Source organism: Ostrinia nubilalis, chromosome Z, assembly GCF_963855985.1.
Source record: "Ostrinia nubilalis chromosome Z, ilOstNubi1.1, whole genome shotgun sequence".
Taxonomy (NCBI): domain Eukaryota; kingdom Metazoa; phylum Arthropoda; class Insecta; order Lepidoptera; family Crambidae; genus Ostrinia; species Ostrinia nubilalis.
The window spans coordinates 23,302,221-23,321,318 of record NC_087119.1 but is presented as its reverse complement, the minus strand read 5'-3'; the positions used below and the strand labels follow the sequence as shown (position 1 = coordinate 23,321,318).

General features: G+C 38.6%; 1 protein-coding gene and 2 long non-coding RNA genes across 3 annotated transcripts in view; all 3 read right to left on the bottom strand.

Annotated features, from left to right (window-relative positions):
* The window catches only part of LOC135087198 (uncharacterized), a 77,831-nt gene extending 64,750 nt beyond the window's left edge, over positions 1–13,081 (bottom strand). The window contains exons 1-3 of the mRNA XM_063982036.1: positions 12,995–13,081; positions 2,690–2,852; positions 1,596–1,788 (exon numbers count right to left, since the gene is read on the bottom strand). Of these exons, the coding sequence (XP_063838106.1) occupies positions 1,596–1,788; positions 2,690–2,851 (355 nt within the window). The 5' untranslated portion in view covers position 2,852; positions 12,995–13,081. The remainder of the gene's footprint in view (positions 1–1,595; positions 1,789–2,689; positions 2,853–12,994) is intronic.
* Positions 13,082–13,673: 592 nt separating this feature from the next.
* LOC135087044 (uncharacterized) lies at positions 13,674–14,332 on the bottom strand. The gene is made up of 2 exons (XR_010260664.1): positions 14,132–14,332; positions 13,674–13,956 (listed from the first exon to the last, which is right to left on the bottom strand). It is a non-coding gene; the product is annotated as an uncharacterized LOC135087044 (long non-coding RNA).
* A 1,939-nt stretch (positions 14,333–16,271) lies between these two features.
* The window catches only part of LOC135086721 (uncharacterized), a 227,931-nt gene continuing 225,104 nt past the window's right edge, over positions 16,272–19,098 (bottom strand). The window contains exon 2 of the long non-coding RNA XR_010260578.1: positions 16,272–17,022. This is a non-coding gene — a long non-coding RNA (uncharacterized LOC135086721). The remainder of the gene's footprint in view (positions 17,023–19,098) is intronic.

The following is a 19,098-nucleotide window of genomic DNA, read 5'->3' as shown; positions in this document are numbered from 1 at the left end:
ACTGATGTTCTATTTCATATCTTGATTTATTTTAATTACCTTAGGTCACTACGCTCGCTGGTAGTGAGGACTCAACCAAGCAACAACGCAACCTGCACTTAAGTACGGGGTATACTACATTACGCATAGTGTAGGCCTTCATTACGTGATTTGTAGACTACAGACCGTTTTGTTCGAGGGCATTGTCCACAGCTGGTTAGTCACAATAACCCGGAAAATACGTATTCATATTGATTTACTTAATACACTACTACTGAAGCCTAACAGTTTACCCGTCATTTCTTGTGGGAGTGTAGGTAATCTTTGGAAACGCAAACGTGATTTCACGATTACATAATACGATACAAACGTCTGTCTGTTCTGTTTATGCAATTTATTGTACCGACCTTGTCACGACAAGGAAAAATTGATGAAGATTTGGCGAAAAATATCATCGGCAAACAGCTTGATAGGGCCCACAGTTATGTTTACTGTCTGTATAAATATTTTTATTTATTACCTTTTTGATTATCACCTCTGGTTCCCTTTACAATGGAGTGGAGGGAAGTCGATGCTTAGCTTCGGATTCCTGATGTTCTTCAGATTAATTGCATTGTGGGTACATTATCTGACTAACTTTCGTTGGAAATTTTAGTTTATAATGGTTTTCATTATTGGCAGCTGTAATTAATTTATGTGTAGATAAGTGTTGCATAAATATATTTTCGCTAAACAACTATATTAATAGATAATTGAAAAACGTTACTGATATTACTGATTTATTGCCATTTTCTTCAATAATGCCAATTATAATTCACTGGCGAATCAAACTTTTTGTGTATTAAGTTGTTTACGACAGGCGTCCAGTTTCTTTTTTTGTCGTGTTTGTGTTTTGTATTTTTTATTTAGTATCATTTTTAACCGACTTCAAAAAGGAGGAGGTTCACAATAACTTTCTCGTAAATGCGCAGACACGGAAAATAAAGGTTCGTTTTTACTCTTGCATCAAAAAACTTCAGTAAACAAATGAAACAGTTTATAAACATAGCTCTAACGTAAATGTAGTCAAACATGATATCGCCTCCCAAAAGATACTGCGTTATCTAACTAACAGATGCAGGACTGGAAGGCATATTGTAACGTATCGGTGTACACAACAGATCTAAGACGGTCGCTATGATTCTAGGAATTAGTGTTACGAATCGTCGCACGTATCCGATTCCAACTCGAGCATACATTGTCCTGTAGCGGCATCTTTGCTTGAATTATTTGTGTTTTAAGATTGAATCGGGATTTATTTGTATCTTATAGCTCATTCGTACTAACATTTTTTTATCTTCGAATCGGTAATCCAAAAATCCTGGGGAGCACCATTCTGGGGTGCCTTAGATCCTCGATATATGGCTATATTTATATGTATACCCAACTTGAATTATATGACGGGGGGGGGGATCGACCCGGGTGCCAACCCATGCTACGTCGCCACTGCTCATCGATAAGATTTTATCACGGCGCGTATGGTCGCGAAGGAATGAAATAGGAGATGGATTTTTAAACACTGTAAAACCCTGGTTTTCCTAAATAAATAAATTTCCTCGTTGTGTGACGTCACTCACCATTCCCGCAGTACTTGAGGAAGACGGCCAGGTGCTCCAGGCACCGCACGATCGCGTCGTAGGCCTGCCGGTCGTGCTCCGGCAGCGCTTGGATGCACGGCGGGTGGTAGGGCTGCGCTGGCGGCGTGTACCCCGCTAGTTGGAGCAGCGCCGTGTTTACCACCAACTCCTCCGCTTCCACCTGGATCACAGTCTGTTGGGGACGAACAGGTCAATCAGTGGCTGAAGGTCGTCAGTAGGCGATACAAGCAACGTAAATTTCCTTACATGGGCGTACCCAGGGGGACGGGCGCTTCGAGGGGAGGGCAGCTGCTTTCCCCAAGGTAAATCAAACTATCTGACTTGTATTGGCCAGAAGCTGGGTATTACGACTTGCCAGAACTGGGTACGCCCATGTTCCCTTACAATTAATTGTAATAAATGTATCTTTCTTTCTTTCAATGTGTAAGTAATGTAATAGTGTGACTCAGTTTCCTGTTTATAGTGTGATGCCGTGACGGTAATCAAAAGTTGGCGCAGCCTCTTGTACGGAAGATGGTGGCTTATGCCTAAACTCGCTTACTGACCAAAATCAAATAATGAGTAATCAGTACACGAACTTTGTCAATCTTAAACATTCAAGTTATCGACTTTATGCATACTATGCATAGGCCACGTCTAAATTCGCAACCGCGGGCAAAAGTTGTTGTTTGCTATTATTACACATTAACATTCGACTAATATCAATCATGGCCTTTTCCAGCTAAAGAGCCGCTCAGCTGAGGATAGATAAGACTAAAGGGGCTAAGGGGATAAAAAGCCACAAATTAACATGGAAAAAGCCACAGGTTACCGTTCTCTGGTGTAGTATAGTATTGTGTATTTTAATTCTGTCAGATTAAAACCTACCATGAAAGTTCTTGAGTGGCGACCACGAGCTGGAAGACATAGCATGGGCAGGCCTCCCACTAGGTGGACCGACGATCTGGTGAAGGTCGCGGGAGGAGCCTGGATGCGAACGGTGCAGGACCGGTCTTTGTGGAAATCCTTGAGAGAGGCTTTTGTCCAGCAGTGGACGGCTTTCGGCTGAAACGAACGAACGAACGAAAACCTACCTGGTCGAAAGGGCATTGTTTCCTGTGCAGGTGCTTGAGGCAATGCCTGCACAGGGTGTGCCCGCAGCCGAGGCTGATGGGGCTACGGGGAGGCGCGCCGAACTCGCGGCAGCACACCGGACAGTTGAGGTAGTCCGTCCACTGCGGCGCCTGTATTGGCATTCTGAAACAAAAATATACTCTACTACATCTGGCACACGATTCATATTCAAACAACAGACATAAGCATCCTCTGCCCCTAAAATCAAGGTAGATAAATCGCTTATTTGCATACACTTGCAGCAAGTATCGCTACACCAATCGCAGGAGCGCACGGTGGTCCCGATTTAATAAAACATGGACATTGATGCTAGAAGCACGAAATTTTTTTTGATGGTTACTGCTATGATAACTAATAAGGCAAAAAAATATTACAATCCTACGACGTCTCGTTCGTTCGTTCGTTTCAGCCGAAAGACGTCCACTGCTGGACAAAGGCCTCCCCCAAGGATTTCCACAAAGACCGGTCCTGCGCCGCTTGCATCCAGGTACTTCCCGCGACCTTTACCAGATCGTCGGTCCACCTAGTGGGAGGCCTGCCCACGCTACGTCTTCCAGCTCGTGGTCGCCACTCAAGAACTTTCCTGCCCCAGCGGCCATCAGCTCTTCGAGCTATGTGCCCCGCCCACTGCCACTTGATTTTAGCGATTCTGCGGGCTATGTCAGTCACTCTGGTTCTCCTACGGATCTCCTCATTTCTGATTCGATCACGCAGGGAAACTCCGAGCATAGCACGCTCCATCGCTCTTTGGGTGACCTTGAGCCTTCTTATGAGGCCCATAGTAAGCGACCACGTCTCAGAGCCATACACCATCACTGGCAACACACACTGGTCAAATACTTTTGTCTTGAGACACTGCGGTATTTCGGACGTGAGAATTTCGCGAAGCTTCCCGAACGCTGCCCAGCCGAGTTGGATTCGACGATTAACCTCTTTCTCGAAGTTGGACCTACCTAACTGGACTGTTTGTCCCAGGTATACATAATTGTCAACAAGTTCGAGTGTAGTGTCTCCAACCTTCAGAGGAGTGGGTACAACACGGGCATTTGACATAATTTTTGTCTTGTCCATGTTCATTTTAAGACCCACTTGTTGAGAGGCTCTACTGAGGCCATCGAGCATTGTGTTTAGGTCCTCCACGGTCTCAGCCATGACTACGATATCGTCCGCGAAACGAAGGTGTGTGATATACTCGCCGTTGATATTTATGCCGAATCCGCTCCAGTCCAGAAGCTTGAAAACATCTTCCAGGGCGGTGGTGAACAGTTTCGGAGATATGACATCTCCCTGTCTCACCCCTCGCTGCAACTGGATAGGTTTCGAGTTCTGATCCTGGAGGCGGACCGACATTGTGGCGTTTTCGTACAAGCCCTTCAGCGCTTCGATGTATCTATAGTCAATTTGGCACCGTTGGAGAGACTGTAGCACTGCCCAGGTCTCGATCGAGTCGAAGGCTTTTTCATAGTCCACAAACGCCAGACAAAGTGGCTGATTATACTCCTCGGTCTTCTGTATAATCTGCCGTAGCGTATGTATGTGGTCTATGGTACTAAAGCCTTTTCGGAAACCGGCTTGTTCGGGAGGCTGGAAGTCGTCGAGCCTGCGTGCGAGACGATTCGTGATGACTCTCGAAAACAGCTTGTAGACATGGCTCAGAAGTGAGATGGGTCTATAATTTTTCAACAAGGTTTTGTCGCCTTTTTTGAAAAAAAGTATCACCACACTTCTGTGCCATGCCGTAGGCGTTTTTCCCTCAAGTATGACGGAATCGAACAGCCTCTGAAGAGCCTTTAGTACCGGCGTTCCGCCTGCTTTCAGAAGCTCAGCCGTGATTCCATCATCACCCGGTGCCTTGTTGTTTTTCAGCTGTTTGAGAGCCATTCTAATCTCGTACAGGCTGACGTCCGGGATATCTTCGGTGTAGTGTCGGGTCAGTCTAGCTCTTGGGTCTTCGGCTAGATTTGTGACAGGTGTATGTACACTCGTGTATAATTGTCCGTAGAACTTCTCAACCTCTTCCAATAACTCAGGCCCCGACGAGATGTCTCTGCCATCCTCGGTCTTCAGCTTGGTCAGTTGACTTTGGCCAACAGACAGATCCCTAGCGAACACTTTAGAGCCTTTGTTACGCTCAATCGCCTCTTTAATACGATCTGTATTAAATTGGCGTAGATCGCGAGTCAAAGACTTGGAGATCTGTCTGTTAAGACGCCGATACTGAGCAGCATCTTCAGAGGACTGCAGAACCAAGTTTCGTCTCTCTTCCATAAGTTTATTGGTGAGGTCAGAGATCTTTTTGGTTCCTTTTGGACGACGGGTTTTAAAGAACTTAGACCCAGTCGTTTGGACAATTTCCACGAACCTGTCATTGTATTCGTCCACATTTTCGCAGTCTCCTAGGCATTCGAAACGATTTTGCAACTCGAGCTGAAAGCTTTCGGGGTTTTGGAGTTGGATGGGCGCTGGGCGGAGCGTAGACTTCATCAGTCGACGCCTCTCGAGCTTGGGTCTGATATTCAATGTGCCTCTTACCATTCGGTGATCGCTTCCTGTTTTGACCGAGTTGATCACAGAGACATCATTGAATATATGCTTCTTCGTCGACAAGATGAAGTCGATCTCATTTTTTATAGCGCCATTGGGATGCAGCCATGTCCACTTTCGCTGTTTTGGCTTCCTGAAGAAGGAGTTCATCATAAAGAGGCCCTCCCTCTCCATAAAGCCAGCCAGCAGTTGGCCACGTGCGTTCCTCTCTCCATACCCAAATTGCCCCACTTTCAGCTCATTATCGCTTCGTCTACCCAGCTTCGCGTTGAAGTCCCCCATCACAACGGTAAAATGGGACCGGGAGCTATGTATGGCTCTGGAAATATCCTCATACATAGTCTCCACTTCGTCGTCGGGGTGTTCCGTGGTCGGTGCGTATACCTGTATGACCTTCAGCGAATACCGTTTGGTGATTCTGAGTATAAGGTACGCTACCCTCGCCGAAACACTCTCGATCTGGACCACGTTGTTGACAAGGGACTTGTGGACGATAAACCCGACACCACCCTGGGACTGCTGGTCGCCCTCCCGGAAATAGAGCAGGTTTCCGGATTTCAGGATTATGGTGTCCTCCCCCTCTCTTCGGACTTCGCATAATCCTACGATATCCCACCGCAACCTGCTCAGTTCTTCCTCGAGTTCGGCGAGCCTCACGTCAGTCCGCAGCGTGCGAGTGTTAAATGTTGCCAGGGCCAGAGGTCGTCGGGGTTGGTAGCCTGTCGGTACCCGGTGATTCTTAGCACCCCTCGCCCCACCGTTACCGTGACCGCTACCATGGCCCGGGATAGTGGGGCCGCCGGGGACTAGGGGCCGTGTTTTTTTGTTCCTCTCCATGGGGGGGATTTGCCTTAATCGCCACGCTTGGCAGGCGGGTTGGCGATCGCAGTTTTTTATAAGGTTTCGCACGCAGACGCTGCTGCCCGTCCGGTGCTGCAGGGATTTTGTCGCCTCTTACGACACGCCTCCTGTTGGCGGTCCTACGACGTCTATTTCGTAGTAAAAAAATATATATAGATATTTTTTGTATGGAAGAAATTACGTTTCTGTAAATTTTTCGAAATTCTTAAACGATGTCAAGATGCCGATCACACATGTTATAAAACAAGTGATTCTGAGTATTTCATGCGAAGATACTTGTCACTTATCTCTGCGTACTTTTGAGTTATCGAGGGTTGAAAAATCGATTTTTTTATATTAAATATTATCACGAAAAATTGACAAAATTACAATATGGTGTATAAGGGACACCTTTGATGACACATAACAACGACTCGCACTCGCGCGCGCTCGTATGCATCAGCTTTTAATAAAATAAAATAAAAAACTAAGGGAAATACTTAATACAACGTTGTATGTATAGGTCCGCTGGCCGTCAAAAAGTAGCTTATACGAGAGGTTGCCCAATTTACAATATGTCCATCATTGATAACTCACACAAATATCATCCCTCTCTGAAGGATAACAAGTTTTTTTTTGTTTCCAGAAGCTTTTGATAGGATGGAAGCTCATAAATACTCTCTGAAGTGAGAATGAATCTCAAATTGCGATATTGCCATTTTGACAAATTACATGATGTAACTAGCGCTAACGTTTATCTTCAGGTAGACACAGTTTTAAGTTAAAAGATTGTCTACTATTTCACACTGTTCTTCGTTTTGGAACAGTTCTTTGATTATAGGTAGTCGCTAATTTGGTTTTGTTAGTTAGACTCTTTCAGTTTAGCACATAAAGCGTAAACTAATTCCTCCTCAGAATGATCTAAAAGTGTTAGAGAGCGCCTCTTCTTCTGCAGAAGAAGAATTTTGCATAAATCTTCAAAAGGTTTTTTATTTATACCAGAAGTCGATGGTTGCACATCTACTTCCGCAGTCTCATCAACTGGAGCGTCTTCCTCGGTTTTAACGTTGTCTATGCGTTGTGTTAACTCGGTAAAAAACATTTTTTAAATCTATATTTTTACATTTCGGCCAGACCAATTCAGACTAAAATGACGAACGTATTGGCATTGAATTGTCTTCCGAAGATTTGAGTAATTATCAAATCATTAAGTCGTAATTTTACAAGAAATATATCAAAGAAGATATGGTCTGCTTCCAGCAGAGCCCAAAAGACATTTTTGCACCAGAATTCGCATTGGCTAGACTCTGAAATTGTCTGGCCGAATTGTAAAAATATAGATTTAAACAATGTTTTTTACCGAGTTAACACAACGCATAGACAACGTTAATACTGAGAAAGACGCTCCAGTTGATGAGACTGCGGAAGTAGATGTGCAACCATCGACTTTTAGTATAAATAAAAAACCTTTTGAAAATTTATGCAAAATTCTTCTTCTGCAGAAGAAGAGGCGCTCTCTAACACTTTTAGATCATTCTGAGGAGGAATTAGTTTACGATTTATGTGCTAAACTGAAAGAGTCTAACAAAACCAAATTAGCGACTACCTATAATCAAAGAACTGTTCCAAAACGAATAACAGTGTGAAATAGTAGACAATCTTTTAACTTAAAACTGTGTCTACCTGATGATAAACGTTAGCGCTAGTTACATCATGTAATTTGTCAAAATGGCAATATCGCAATTTGAGATTCATTCTCGCTTCAGAGAGTATTTATGGGCTTCCATTCTATCAAGAGCTTCTGGAAACAAAAAAAAACTTGTTATCCTTCAGAGAATGACGATATTTGTGTGAGTTATCAATGATAGACATATTGTAAATTGGGCAACCTCTCGTTAAGCTACTTTTTGACGGCCAGCGGACCTATACATACAACATTGTATTAAGTATTTCCCTTAATTATTTTTTTTATTTTAGTAAAAGTTGATGCATACGAGCGCGCGCGAGTGCGAGTCGTTGTTATGTGTCATCAAAAGTGTCCCGTATACACCATATTGTAATTCTGGCAATTTTTCGTGGAAATATTTAATATAAAAAAATCGATTTTTCAACCCTCGATAACTCAAAAGTACGCAGAGATAAGTGACAAGTATCTTCGCATGAAATACTCAGAATCACTTGTTTTATAACATGTGTGATCGGCATCTTGACATCGTTAAAGAATTTCGAAAAATTGACAGAAACGTAATTTCTTCCATACAAAAAATATGTTTATATTTTTTTTTACTACGAAATAGACGTCGTAGGATTGTAATATTTTTTTGCCTTATTAGTTATCATAGCAGTAACCATCAAAAAAAATTTCGTGCCTCTAGCATCAATGTCCATGTTTTATTAAATCGGGACCACTGTGGAGCGTAGCTACACTAGCTACCGCCGTATCTATGATACGGGGCTCCCTGAATACAGGGGTATTCCGGGAGCCCCGTATCACAACCGTATCATCATCGGGCCCCTGCCCCAGTGCCAGTCTTTTTCGAACAGAGTAGGTGTCTGCCTAGGTAGTTCTATAATTTTGCAATTACGTTTTTAAGATGATGATCTAAATCAGTGTTTTTTAAACTGTGATCCGCGAGCATATGTATGGGGGTCCGCAGCGCAGCCTTATCTATGGACCATTTAAAGTAAAAGTCTCGTAATTGAAATTTATTGCTGCTTTATTAAGGGGTCCTTAAAATTGTGCTAGATTTCCTAAGGAGTCCGTGGACAAAAAAGGTTAAGAAACGCTGATCTAAATGATTTTTTTATGGGGCTCCAAACGTAAACTACATCATCTTTGTGTGCCACAAGACCCTCAAGACAATGTAACATTCGTACAAAGTTTCTATTGTGCCTAACTTGCAGTCGTCTTGATCACGAAATGAAATCGATACAAAATATCACCATTGTCTTCAGGTAGGTACAAGAGCATCTAAAACAAAAACAACAGATTAGGCCGATAACACGCATTTGTTTCGGAAGAATAAACGTCGCTCCTGCGCGCAGCTGCGTCACTGGTCTGAGTGGAAGATTTTCACTTTTTTTTTCGTCTATGAGAGACCTTTCTGTGATCAGATTGGGATTTGTAGGTATTCTGGTACCTGTACAACATACACTGACTTATTGAGTTTGGCTATTCGGTCTTGAGTGTTAATTATGACAGAAACATTTTCCATGACTAATAATATTACAAACTCTCAAGATCTCTCAAGTCCATACCACTCAATGACCGTAAATGTCAGTAACCAGACTCAATTATAACTACCCAAAATCTGTGTCCAGTTTTTCACAGTGAACTGTATCCCCATAACTTCATTATAAAAAAGTATGAGGTAAACTTACGTATTCCCGTCCGTCGCAGATGATCCACCTTAGCATAGTAAGCTTGAACAAGATTATAAATGAAATAAGCGATGTGTGCATATTGGAATCTCTGTAAGCTTGCTGGCTAATGTAAAAGTTAATATGAGTGGCTTACACAGTACACAGCCTAGTGCTTTGTCACTACATAGGTGTTGTTATCTTTAATACTTACGAAATGTTGTTTGTGTGCATTTAAACAGTGTAAATCGGTATCATATCAGGAAAAGTAGGTACTAGGTACACACTCGAATTAAAACTTGTACCTTATATTGTATTGTATTGCTGTTGGTTTTCCGAATAAAATAAAATAAATAAATAAAATAAATAAATTATAAGGATAGGTATTATATTAGGTTGTTAATGGCACATTAGACTCTTTATTGCAGAACTATTAAGTAATGCATAATACAGGGTGTTTGGCGCATCGTGTGCCAAAATGATTTGGCGGATAGAATGGGTCATTTCCTATATTTTCAGCCCCCATAACACGTTCCATGCCAGGCGGCTACTTTTATATTAATTTTTAGTAATTTAACCAAAATACCCAAATCGCATCATTTAATTTCAATTTAAAAAAAAACTACTAGGCGTAGCCTCAAAGTAAATATTTTGTGAAGTTTTTACCTGCTTTGAACTTATTGTAAAGTAAAAAAAAGGTTCAAAATTCAAAATTTGAATATCAGTCCGAGTAGAGTCAATGCACTAATTTAAGGAATTTGTGAAGTTGTTGTTATTATTTAAAGAAGATTAGTATACCATTTGAATTTGGATAGACTAGAGAAGTTTTGATAAAATCCGAAGATCGCTATCTCTTTTAATTTTTTTATTATAGCCATGTAAACTTAATTGTTCAGTCCATTTTTAACTTTTCGGAAAACTTCAAAGCTTAATTAAAAAAAAACTAGATTATATTTGCCAGTAAATTTAGATTTGATGCAACCCTACATCAGTGCACGTCAAAACAAAATATTTACTTTGAGGCTACGCCTAGTAGTTTTTTTTAAATCGAAATTAAATGATGCGATTTGGGTATTTTGGTGAAATTACAAAAAAAATTCATATAAAAGTAGCCGCCTGGCATGGAACGTGTTATGGGGGCTGAAAATATAGGAAATGACCCATTCTATCCGCTAAATAATTTTGGCACACGATGCGCCAAACACCCTGTATATCTCGTTTGTCATTTTCAAATTCAGGTTGTATTAGGCATTTTCATTTTTACTTTAGGCACTAAGTATGTTATACCAATCTTTTATCTTACTTCTTACTAATATTATAAATGCGAAAGTTTGTATGGATGTCTGGATGTTAACATGTTCGTTACTCTTTCACGCAAAAACTACTGAACGGAATTTGATGAAACTTTACAGTATTATTGTTTAAAACCCAGAATAACATAATATAGGCTATACCTAATTTGTGACAAACTAAATTTCACGCGAGTGAAGCCGTGGGCAAAAGCTAGTTTAATAATAAATTACAATTTGATTTTAAATAATATGTGTTTATTTGTAAAGGCAAACTAGTGATTCATTTAGTACGCTTATGTGACTAAAAGGCTTTACCCAAAGTGTAAGCAGATTAGGTTCTACTTTTTTTTTGGGGCAATGGCAAAGCATTCAGAGGTGGAATTGTGTAAAGCAATCGTAATCATTTGACAGTTCATAACGTACGATTATTCTGTCAAACGCTTTGTTTAACTGACTTTATCGTACGTTATTAACTGTCATATGGTTACGATTGCTTTACACAATTCCACCTCTGAGCAGGTTTGTGTGTGTTTAGGCAACAGGCACCTACCTAGCAAATGGGGTTTTAGTGATGAAAATGAATCAGTGAACATTTTGTTTGTATCTATAGCATACATAAAAATAATAAAGACTGCCACCAATTATGAACCTTAAATATTCTAGATACTTTTTGTATTTCTATACTTTTCATTAACTACAAGTTCCCTACTCCACCACATTTTTAGTAAAGCTGAAGTACAAAGAAAATTGTGTGAATGTGTAACATTAAAAAAGAATCTAGAGAAAAATGCAATTTATTGTCAATAATAATTTACACAATATAAAAATATTTACATCCATATAAATTTACATAGATACAAAGTTTGATTTAGATATTTAACATAAACACACCAGCACCACTATAGCAGAACAGAAAAAAGGCATAACATTTTATAGGTAAAACTAAACTAGTTATTATTTTTTTGTATTTTTTGTTTTAATTTCCCCACCAATAGTTTTGGTTGCTATTTGAGTTGATAAATTGTTTTTTATGTCATGCTCAACACTGTCAGCAATCGTTAGGGCAGCTTTATCTGAATTTGAGTTCACAGAAACATGTGAGGGAAATACTGTTCTTTATTTATTACTGTTTAAATTGAAAATTTAAATTTTTAAATCAATATGATAAAACTATAAAATCTGTTACGAAATGTTATTTAAGCTTCCTCCTTATGTCCAATTACATGTTTCATAGAATAAGGTATTAATATGAATTAATAATCTTATTTTTTTCATGCTCCGCTAAAAGTACCAGTGTGTGTATAACATGAAATGGTAAAGATCAATAAATTAAACACAGATGTCAAATACTAAAAATTAACTATGTACTAAAATTATGATAGGTAAAATTAGTAGAAATTGATGAAATGTTATAAATTAAATGCTGTTGTCCCCACCTCGAGGGCAGGGGGACAATGGGACTTTAAAAATCCTGTTGTCCCCACCAAGGGGGACCACCAGGGGGACAACAGGACTGCATCTCACATGGTATCATCAAAATATATTTAAGTATGCAGTCAAATGTTTTCAATGCAAATGTAACCTTTAAATTGTTTTGAAGGACTTTTATACATTTTTATAAGTGCTTCAGACAAACTTCATCTAACATTTTCCTTACTAATCCAGTACCTATGTAATGACTTAATATTACAACAAGGCACAAGCCCTTCGTACCGGATAGTCTGCTATCTCTTTACTTGTATCAAAATAATGTGTGCATGATGATAACACTTTGAGAATGACTTACGGCTCAATATACTCTTGCATTTTACTAGAGGAACTTGTTTACTATCTATATTATCATGCGATAAGCCATAAAAATAATTCCCCAATAACATCCTCTATGTACCTTCAGAAATATTATGTACATCTACACATTTCTACACAGTAATAAAGTAACATTGTTTCAATAATTTTTTGTAGGTCTTTATCACATGTCAGAGAAATAAAGAGGTCGTATACAGCTTTACAAAAGTTGAATGTCCATTAATTTCCCATTTACTAACCAGATAAAAAAATATTAACCCAAATAGAAATGAAAATACAGGAGTTAATCTAAACTGTGACATCAAAAAATGCCACCTAGGCAGTCTTCGTGTAACTAACTTAACAGCTGATTATTTCACTACCCACTAGAAAAATAATAATACTGTCGGAGGGTGTTAGTAAAAAATATTGTTCTCAATTTACCTTACAAATAACACGAACACTCATCACAAAAATAACACATTCAATTTTTGCCCACTTCAAAACATGATCCGTCAGCAGCCGTGAACCATAGACAATTTTTATGTGTCGTTTAATTTTTTTCTTCTTGGAACAGATGATATAGGCAGTTTTGTTGTCATTTTGTCTGGTGGCTAAAATAGGAACTAAATTCCACTGTCCACCTTGGCAAAACTGTGGCATCAACTGGCATGGCAAAACCAGTGTGCTTCTAATTCGCACCATTGAAGCATGATTGAAGCCATTAGACAATAATAAATAGGAACTAATCATTCATTGTTACTTCATAGTGCACAGCTATCGTCTTTTGCTTATAAAATTAAATTTGTATTAAAAATTCAATGAAAGTTCATAGAAAATTCATAAAAAGCGGTGGTTTGGTAAAATGTGAGACAACACTAAAATGTCTCACATTTTAAAGAAGGGCGGTAAAGATCACAGATCACTATTCGCTGGGTGCGAAGTACTAGGTGGGGGGGACATAATCTATCGCAGCGCTCATGGTGGTCAAAAGTAGAAATAATGTTAGCTCTGTCATCAGATGTATCTGTCAATGGCAAAGCGATTCTACATAATACATTTTAATATCATTAATTAATCGCATGAAAAGGGTCCTACTGGGAACTTAAATAAAAGAGTGGACTGTATTTCGATAGGGCTGTTTTAATAGCCGTTTACAATTTGGAAATAACTAAACTATACAACGTGGTAGTACAAAAATGAGTCACAGTAGTTGTTGTGCACAGATGTTTGCCTTATGATGAGAGCGTGAATTATTGAACTCTGCCCTTGTTTTGTTCTTAATTCTTCTACATCTCGGACTTGTCCAGCCAATACCAACAACTTTCCTTTAAATACGGTTTGTGGTTGGAATTTGATATTGTAACTCTCACAAACCCGGTCTTCAAAACGATACTCATTTCGATCTGAAAACGATATTTAATTTATTACTAACGATACAGAAACATTTAAATATATTTACTGTTATATAATGAAACCGTTAAAGTAGCTTTTTCTTTTTGTTTTACTGTAAAACTACAACTATAAATGAAGTAAACAAACCCTGACACAATCAAAATTAAACACACTTTTTGGACTTACCTCATTTGATTTGAATGACCAAAATGATTTCAAAACCTTTTTTCCACCCAAATCGTGGTATCACAACAATTTATTAGTTGAAAATATTTGTTATTTTTTCATTTCGATATTTTTTCACAAATATACGACCTAAATGTCAATGTGACAGAGCCCACAAAGTTGTGGACGCTAGTTGGCGCTGTAATCGTGCACGGAGCCAATAGTAAAGATCATTGGTAAAGATGCCCAACAAAGAACCGACATTGTTAGGAGGGCGCTACTGGATTATTAGTTCCGATTTTTGCCACGTAGGACAACCCTCTTCCGACGTACCCATCATGAAGCTAAAGATAAAAATGGAGGCCACACTTGGAACAACAACTTGAGTCAAATACCTATTTATCTCTATCTCGCTCTCTGTGGGCCGACCTCTCTTTCTAGTGTGGACTGTAGTATTGCTATCTCCTTATTGAAATCTCCTAGTAAATTCTTCGATATAACCAATTCACTAACCAAATCAGAAGTTAAACAAATAAATAATTAAATATTTGAACTACGATTACCTAGTTAAATTAAAAATCAGTAAATTGTCGGCCGTTTAGGCTTAATGTGTTGCCGAATCAGGGAATTACAATCCCAATTCCTGGGAAATCTTTACCATGTGGCAACATCGGCCCAATCCGGCCCATCATGGCGGTTGTTTACTATTTTGTTTATTATGCAGTTAATTTCGTTTGAGATTTTTTACAGGACATAATCATTGTTTTATCACAAGAAATGGTGCAAAATTTTGTAGTGCGTGGTTGCGGTAGTACGTGGTGTCCTGGAAATGACTTAAGATCCCACGCGTAACTGTTTATTTCGTGATTTCCGACATTGGATCATTGTAAACATTTTTCACAGTAATTTCTTCCTAAAACGTTTTACCAGTATTTACACTTATCATTTAATGATATCTATGTCAAGAAATAAAGATTTTACATTGAGTTTCATTACTTTGAGCAAATTTATATTTTGTTTATTTAGAAAGAGAGAGTCTGCCCACAGAGAGCGAGATAGTGATACATAGGTTGTGCTTCAAGTAGGTATAGATGAACTACACTGAAATGTCCCACCGACGACATTGACAGAAGGGCGCCACCATCTATGGTATCTCATATGGTTTCCACCGTGGCAAAAGTCGGAACTAGCGATCCGCTATTGACGGTGGCCCCCCTGTCAGTGTCAAATAAAGGACAGTTTAGTGTAGTTCATCTATATTCGGAGTTTGGCCTCCATTTTTATCTATAGCTTCATGGTACCCATGCCTTTTTTCCATAGAGTTATTCTTTTTTCACTTTAACAGGAGGGCGCTGCTATCAATACTTTGTCTTTGTTGTTGCATAGAGTTAATAACTCATGTGTTGTTGTTTGTGTTGTTGTTAGTTTTCAATTTTTGCCACTTGAAATATCAGTGGGTCTTAACAAAGTGCACATTATAATCGCAAACCAATCAAAAAATGGTCATCGAAAGGCATTTTTTTAAGTTTTGACGGATTCGATTTTCGATTCGATCAAAAAGTGAAACTTGTCTAGGGGGGTAGAATCGATTGAATTTAATAAGGGTAGACCGAGGGAACTAGAAACGAAAACGACCGCGCCATCACCCGCAGGACCAATTAATATTGTCCAACTAATAAACAACGAATCGTCCCATCAGTGACATTGACAGGAGGGCGCCACCGTCAATACCGGATCGCTGGTTCCGATTTTTGCCACGTTCAATGTAGTTCATGCAATAACCGCGCCCCCCATCACTTTAAATGAGGCCCAAGCATTAGCTAGGTCTTTAGCCTTTATCTAATTTACTTATGTGAGTAAAAAAATATTTAATTTTTTTGATTGTTTCTGGACCTTAAAACGATAATAATAGGAAACGATTATCTTAAATTAACTGCTTTATAAAGGGCTAATGGGTAAATCCTAGTAAGTAGGTAATAATTACTATAGGATGTGTACAGACAACAGCAATTCATACATTTTTGTTTCAGAATCGAAAATGAAAGATATAAGGGCCTGGGCACACCAACAAATGTGGTCGACGGCACGCCTAAAAAAACTCTGAGATATCAATGTTTAGCATGATTTAGCGTCGTCCGTACATAAAAAGAAAAGTCATAAGTTATTAGATACATACCTATTTTATTCAAATCGACAGCGTCAACACATCGAACACTGACAACATCAGTACCCCATACAAAAATGGTACAAAAATTAGGGTAAGTGATTAACATAAAATGATCAAAATACACTGAAATCATTCAATACGACATAATTTAAATGTATTCTTTCTAGTTAAATTTTATTATAATTTCATTTGAGCTAAAGCATCAGGCACACAAGATGGCGTTAAAGCGACACACACATTTCGTAGGTTTAAATGCGTGTAGTAGCGAGGCGATCACTGTCGAATTATTGTAAGTGGCGTAAGGTCACGTCACATGCCGCTCCCATAACGCCAGTTATGTGCCAGGTACATATTTACAAACAAGCTCCTGTTATCTCAATTTTAACAATTGCACCTGAAGGGACCTCGAAATACCAATATTCAACAAACGGTGTGTTCTTATGAGACGTATTTTATTACGTGTAAACTTGTCTTGAAAGTTTAAAATTGAATACAAGTTAGCTTATTAATAAATAAAAAACCGGTCAAGTGCGAATCGAGCTCGCGAACGAACGCGAGTATTACGAACAAGCTAATAAGTATGTATGTAAATAGTGATCACATTAACAGTAACAACAATTAACAATAAATTAATATTATGCTAACGGACGAACAATTATCCTATAAAGGTTTAAACTTTTCCTTTTGTGGCAAGAAACCCCAAAAATTAAGAACACCAGCTATCCTCTGTCGCTAACTGGGCGAACTGATACAAAAATAATAACGACACAAGTTCATACTGTTCTAAAATACGCCTCAACAGAAACAAGCGGCCAAACACAAGCGGGATGATAAATGCGAAGCAAGATCTATTCGATAACATTTTTGTAAATAATTATATTTGATAGATAATGATAAATAAATGACAATATTGAAGTATTTCGTACAAAGTTAAAATGATTACGAATTTTCACAGTAAACCTAACCGATGCAAATTGTATAAGCGCAGCGTATAAACAAGTAGTCAAACATTCAAATATGTTTAATGTATAAATTGCTCTCAATCAATTGCTCCTTTAAAATTACTATTGACCCACTATGTATGGCCGCTCTAACATTTGAAAAATGCACACTGATTTGACTAAATTTCTGCTTACTAATAACTTCAATCTGCAACATCATGCATATTAACTCTTAATTTAAACGACAATTAAAAAACTATTTTATTCATAATTATAATGAACCATAGACAATTATGGTGCATTATTTATAGAACTATTCCTTTTACAACGGCTACAAAACATTTATAAAATCGCCGGACTTCGGCCAGGGTGGTGTTAGTAAATTACTGCCAGCCTCAAAAAGATGTAGGTGTTTTAAATATATTCCTTAGATACAAGGAAACGATGACACTAAAGACACATCTTTTTATGGATGACGGCCCATAAAAAATAACATTTCGTACTCGTTGCTCATTCAACATTTGCGATTTCACTACAATTTGCCATAGACTACATAGATGAATAGCCAGAAAACATTAAACACAATAAAGTTCTGTGATTACCAATAAGCCAATTTGATGTTTCCAAATTATTCACAATTCGACTTTTATACAGGGTGTCCCGTAATGTAACGTCAAGCCGGAACTGGGTGTTGAGGCAAGTTGTGCTGGTTATTAGAAAAATATAAAAAAAAATCTATGTGGCATATTTTCAAAATAATAGGCATTTAAAAAAAAACTAAAAATTCTACTCCAGGTGACGGTCCTTTTACTCGTGTTGCCACAAATCTTCACTTTTTCCAAATTTTTTTTTGTTACGTAACCCTGAATAATGCTTCTCTAAATTGTTATCAAAATTACAAAACCAGCTGCTCCAGCTTGGATGAAAAAAATACATGATTCCCAAAAAAATTTTCAAAATAAAAATTTTGCCTAGATTAAACTAACTGTACTGAAAAAAAAATGTACTACGCGAGTGTGGCAAGTGACGTCATAATTTGGCGCATTTAGTAAGGATTCTAAAATGGTATAACACTTGGTAAATTTTTGCTGTAATTGTCGACAATTTTTGGTTTTTTGGAAATAGTCCCGTTTTTAACTTTATCTACCTTGGTTAAAAATTATTATTCTAATGTTCCCAAAATTCAAGTTTCTGTGACTGACTACCGTACAGTCAGTCACAGAAACTTTTGTCACCATAACAGTAATTAGTAGTTGACATACTGTGACAAAAGTCACCCGTGCGCGCCCGCCTTTACTACCTGCTCTGCCTGCACTTGTACTTGGTAACAGGGATAATAAGGATATGAAGTTTCGGTTATGGATACGGTTACGGATATTAGAATAATATTATACCGGTTTCGGTTACGGTCACGGATATGAAATCATTTCAGATTATCCGAAAGTTTCGGATAATTTCGGTTACGGAATTATTAGAATTTCAAAAATGTAGGTAATACAAATAGCAAGATGCTGCGTGAGCGTGACCCACATAGCTACTTTATGTACCAACTAAAACGACACCTATGTATGATAAAGGTAAAACAGGCTGGCATAATAGATGGTGCCAGCGAATGCCAGACAAGTTGGTAACAAATATTAAGATTTAAGGTACAATTCCAAGACGGGGACGCAGACCGCAAACTGCAAAACTATGAAATCGGCAGCGCGGCATTGCAGCTGCGGCGTGTATACTGCAGATTTCATAGAGTTTTGCAGTTTGGAATTGTACCCTTAGACTCCGCCTTTATCCGAAACTATCCGTAACTTTTGAAAAAATCCGTTTCGGTTACGGTTATGGATCTTTTTTTATTTCGAATATCCGATAGTTTCGGTTACGGT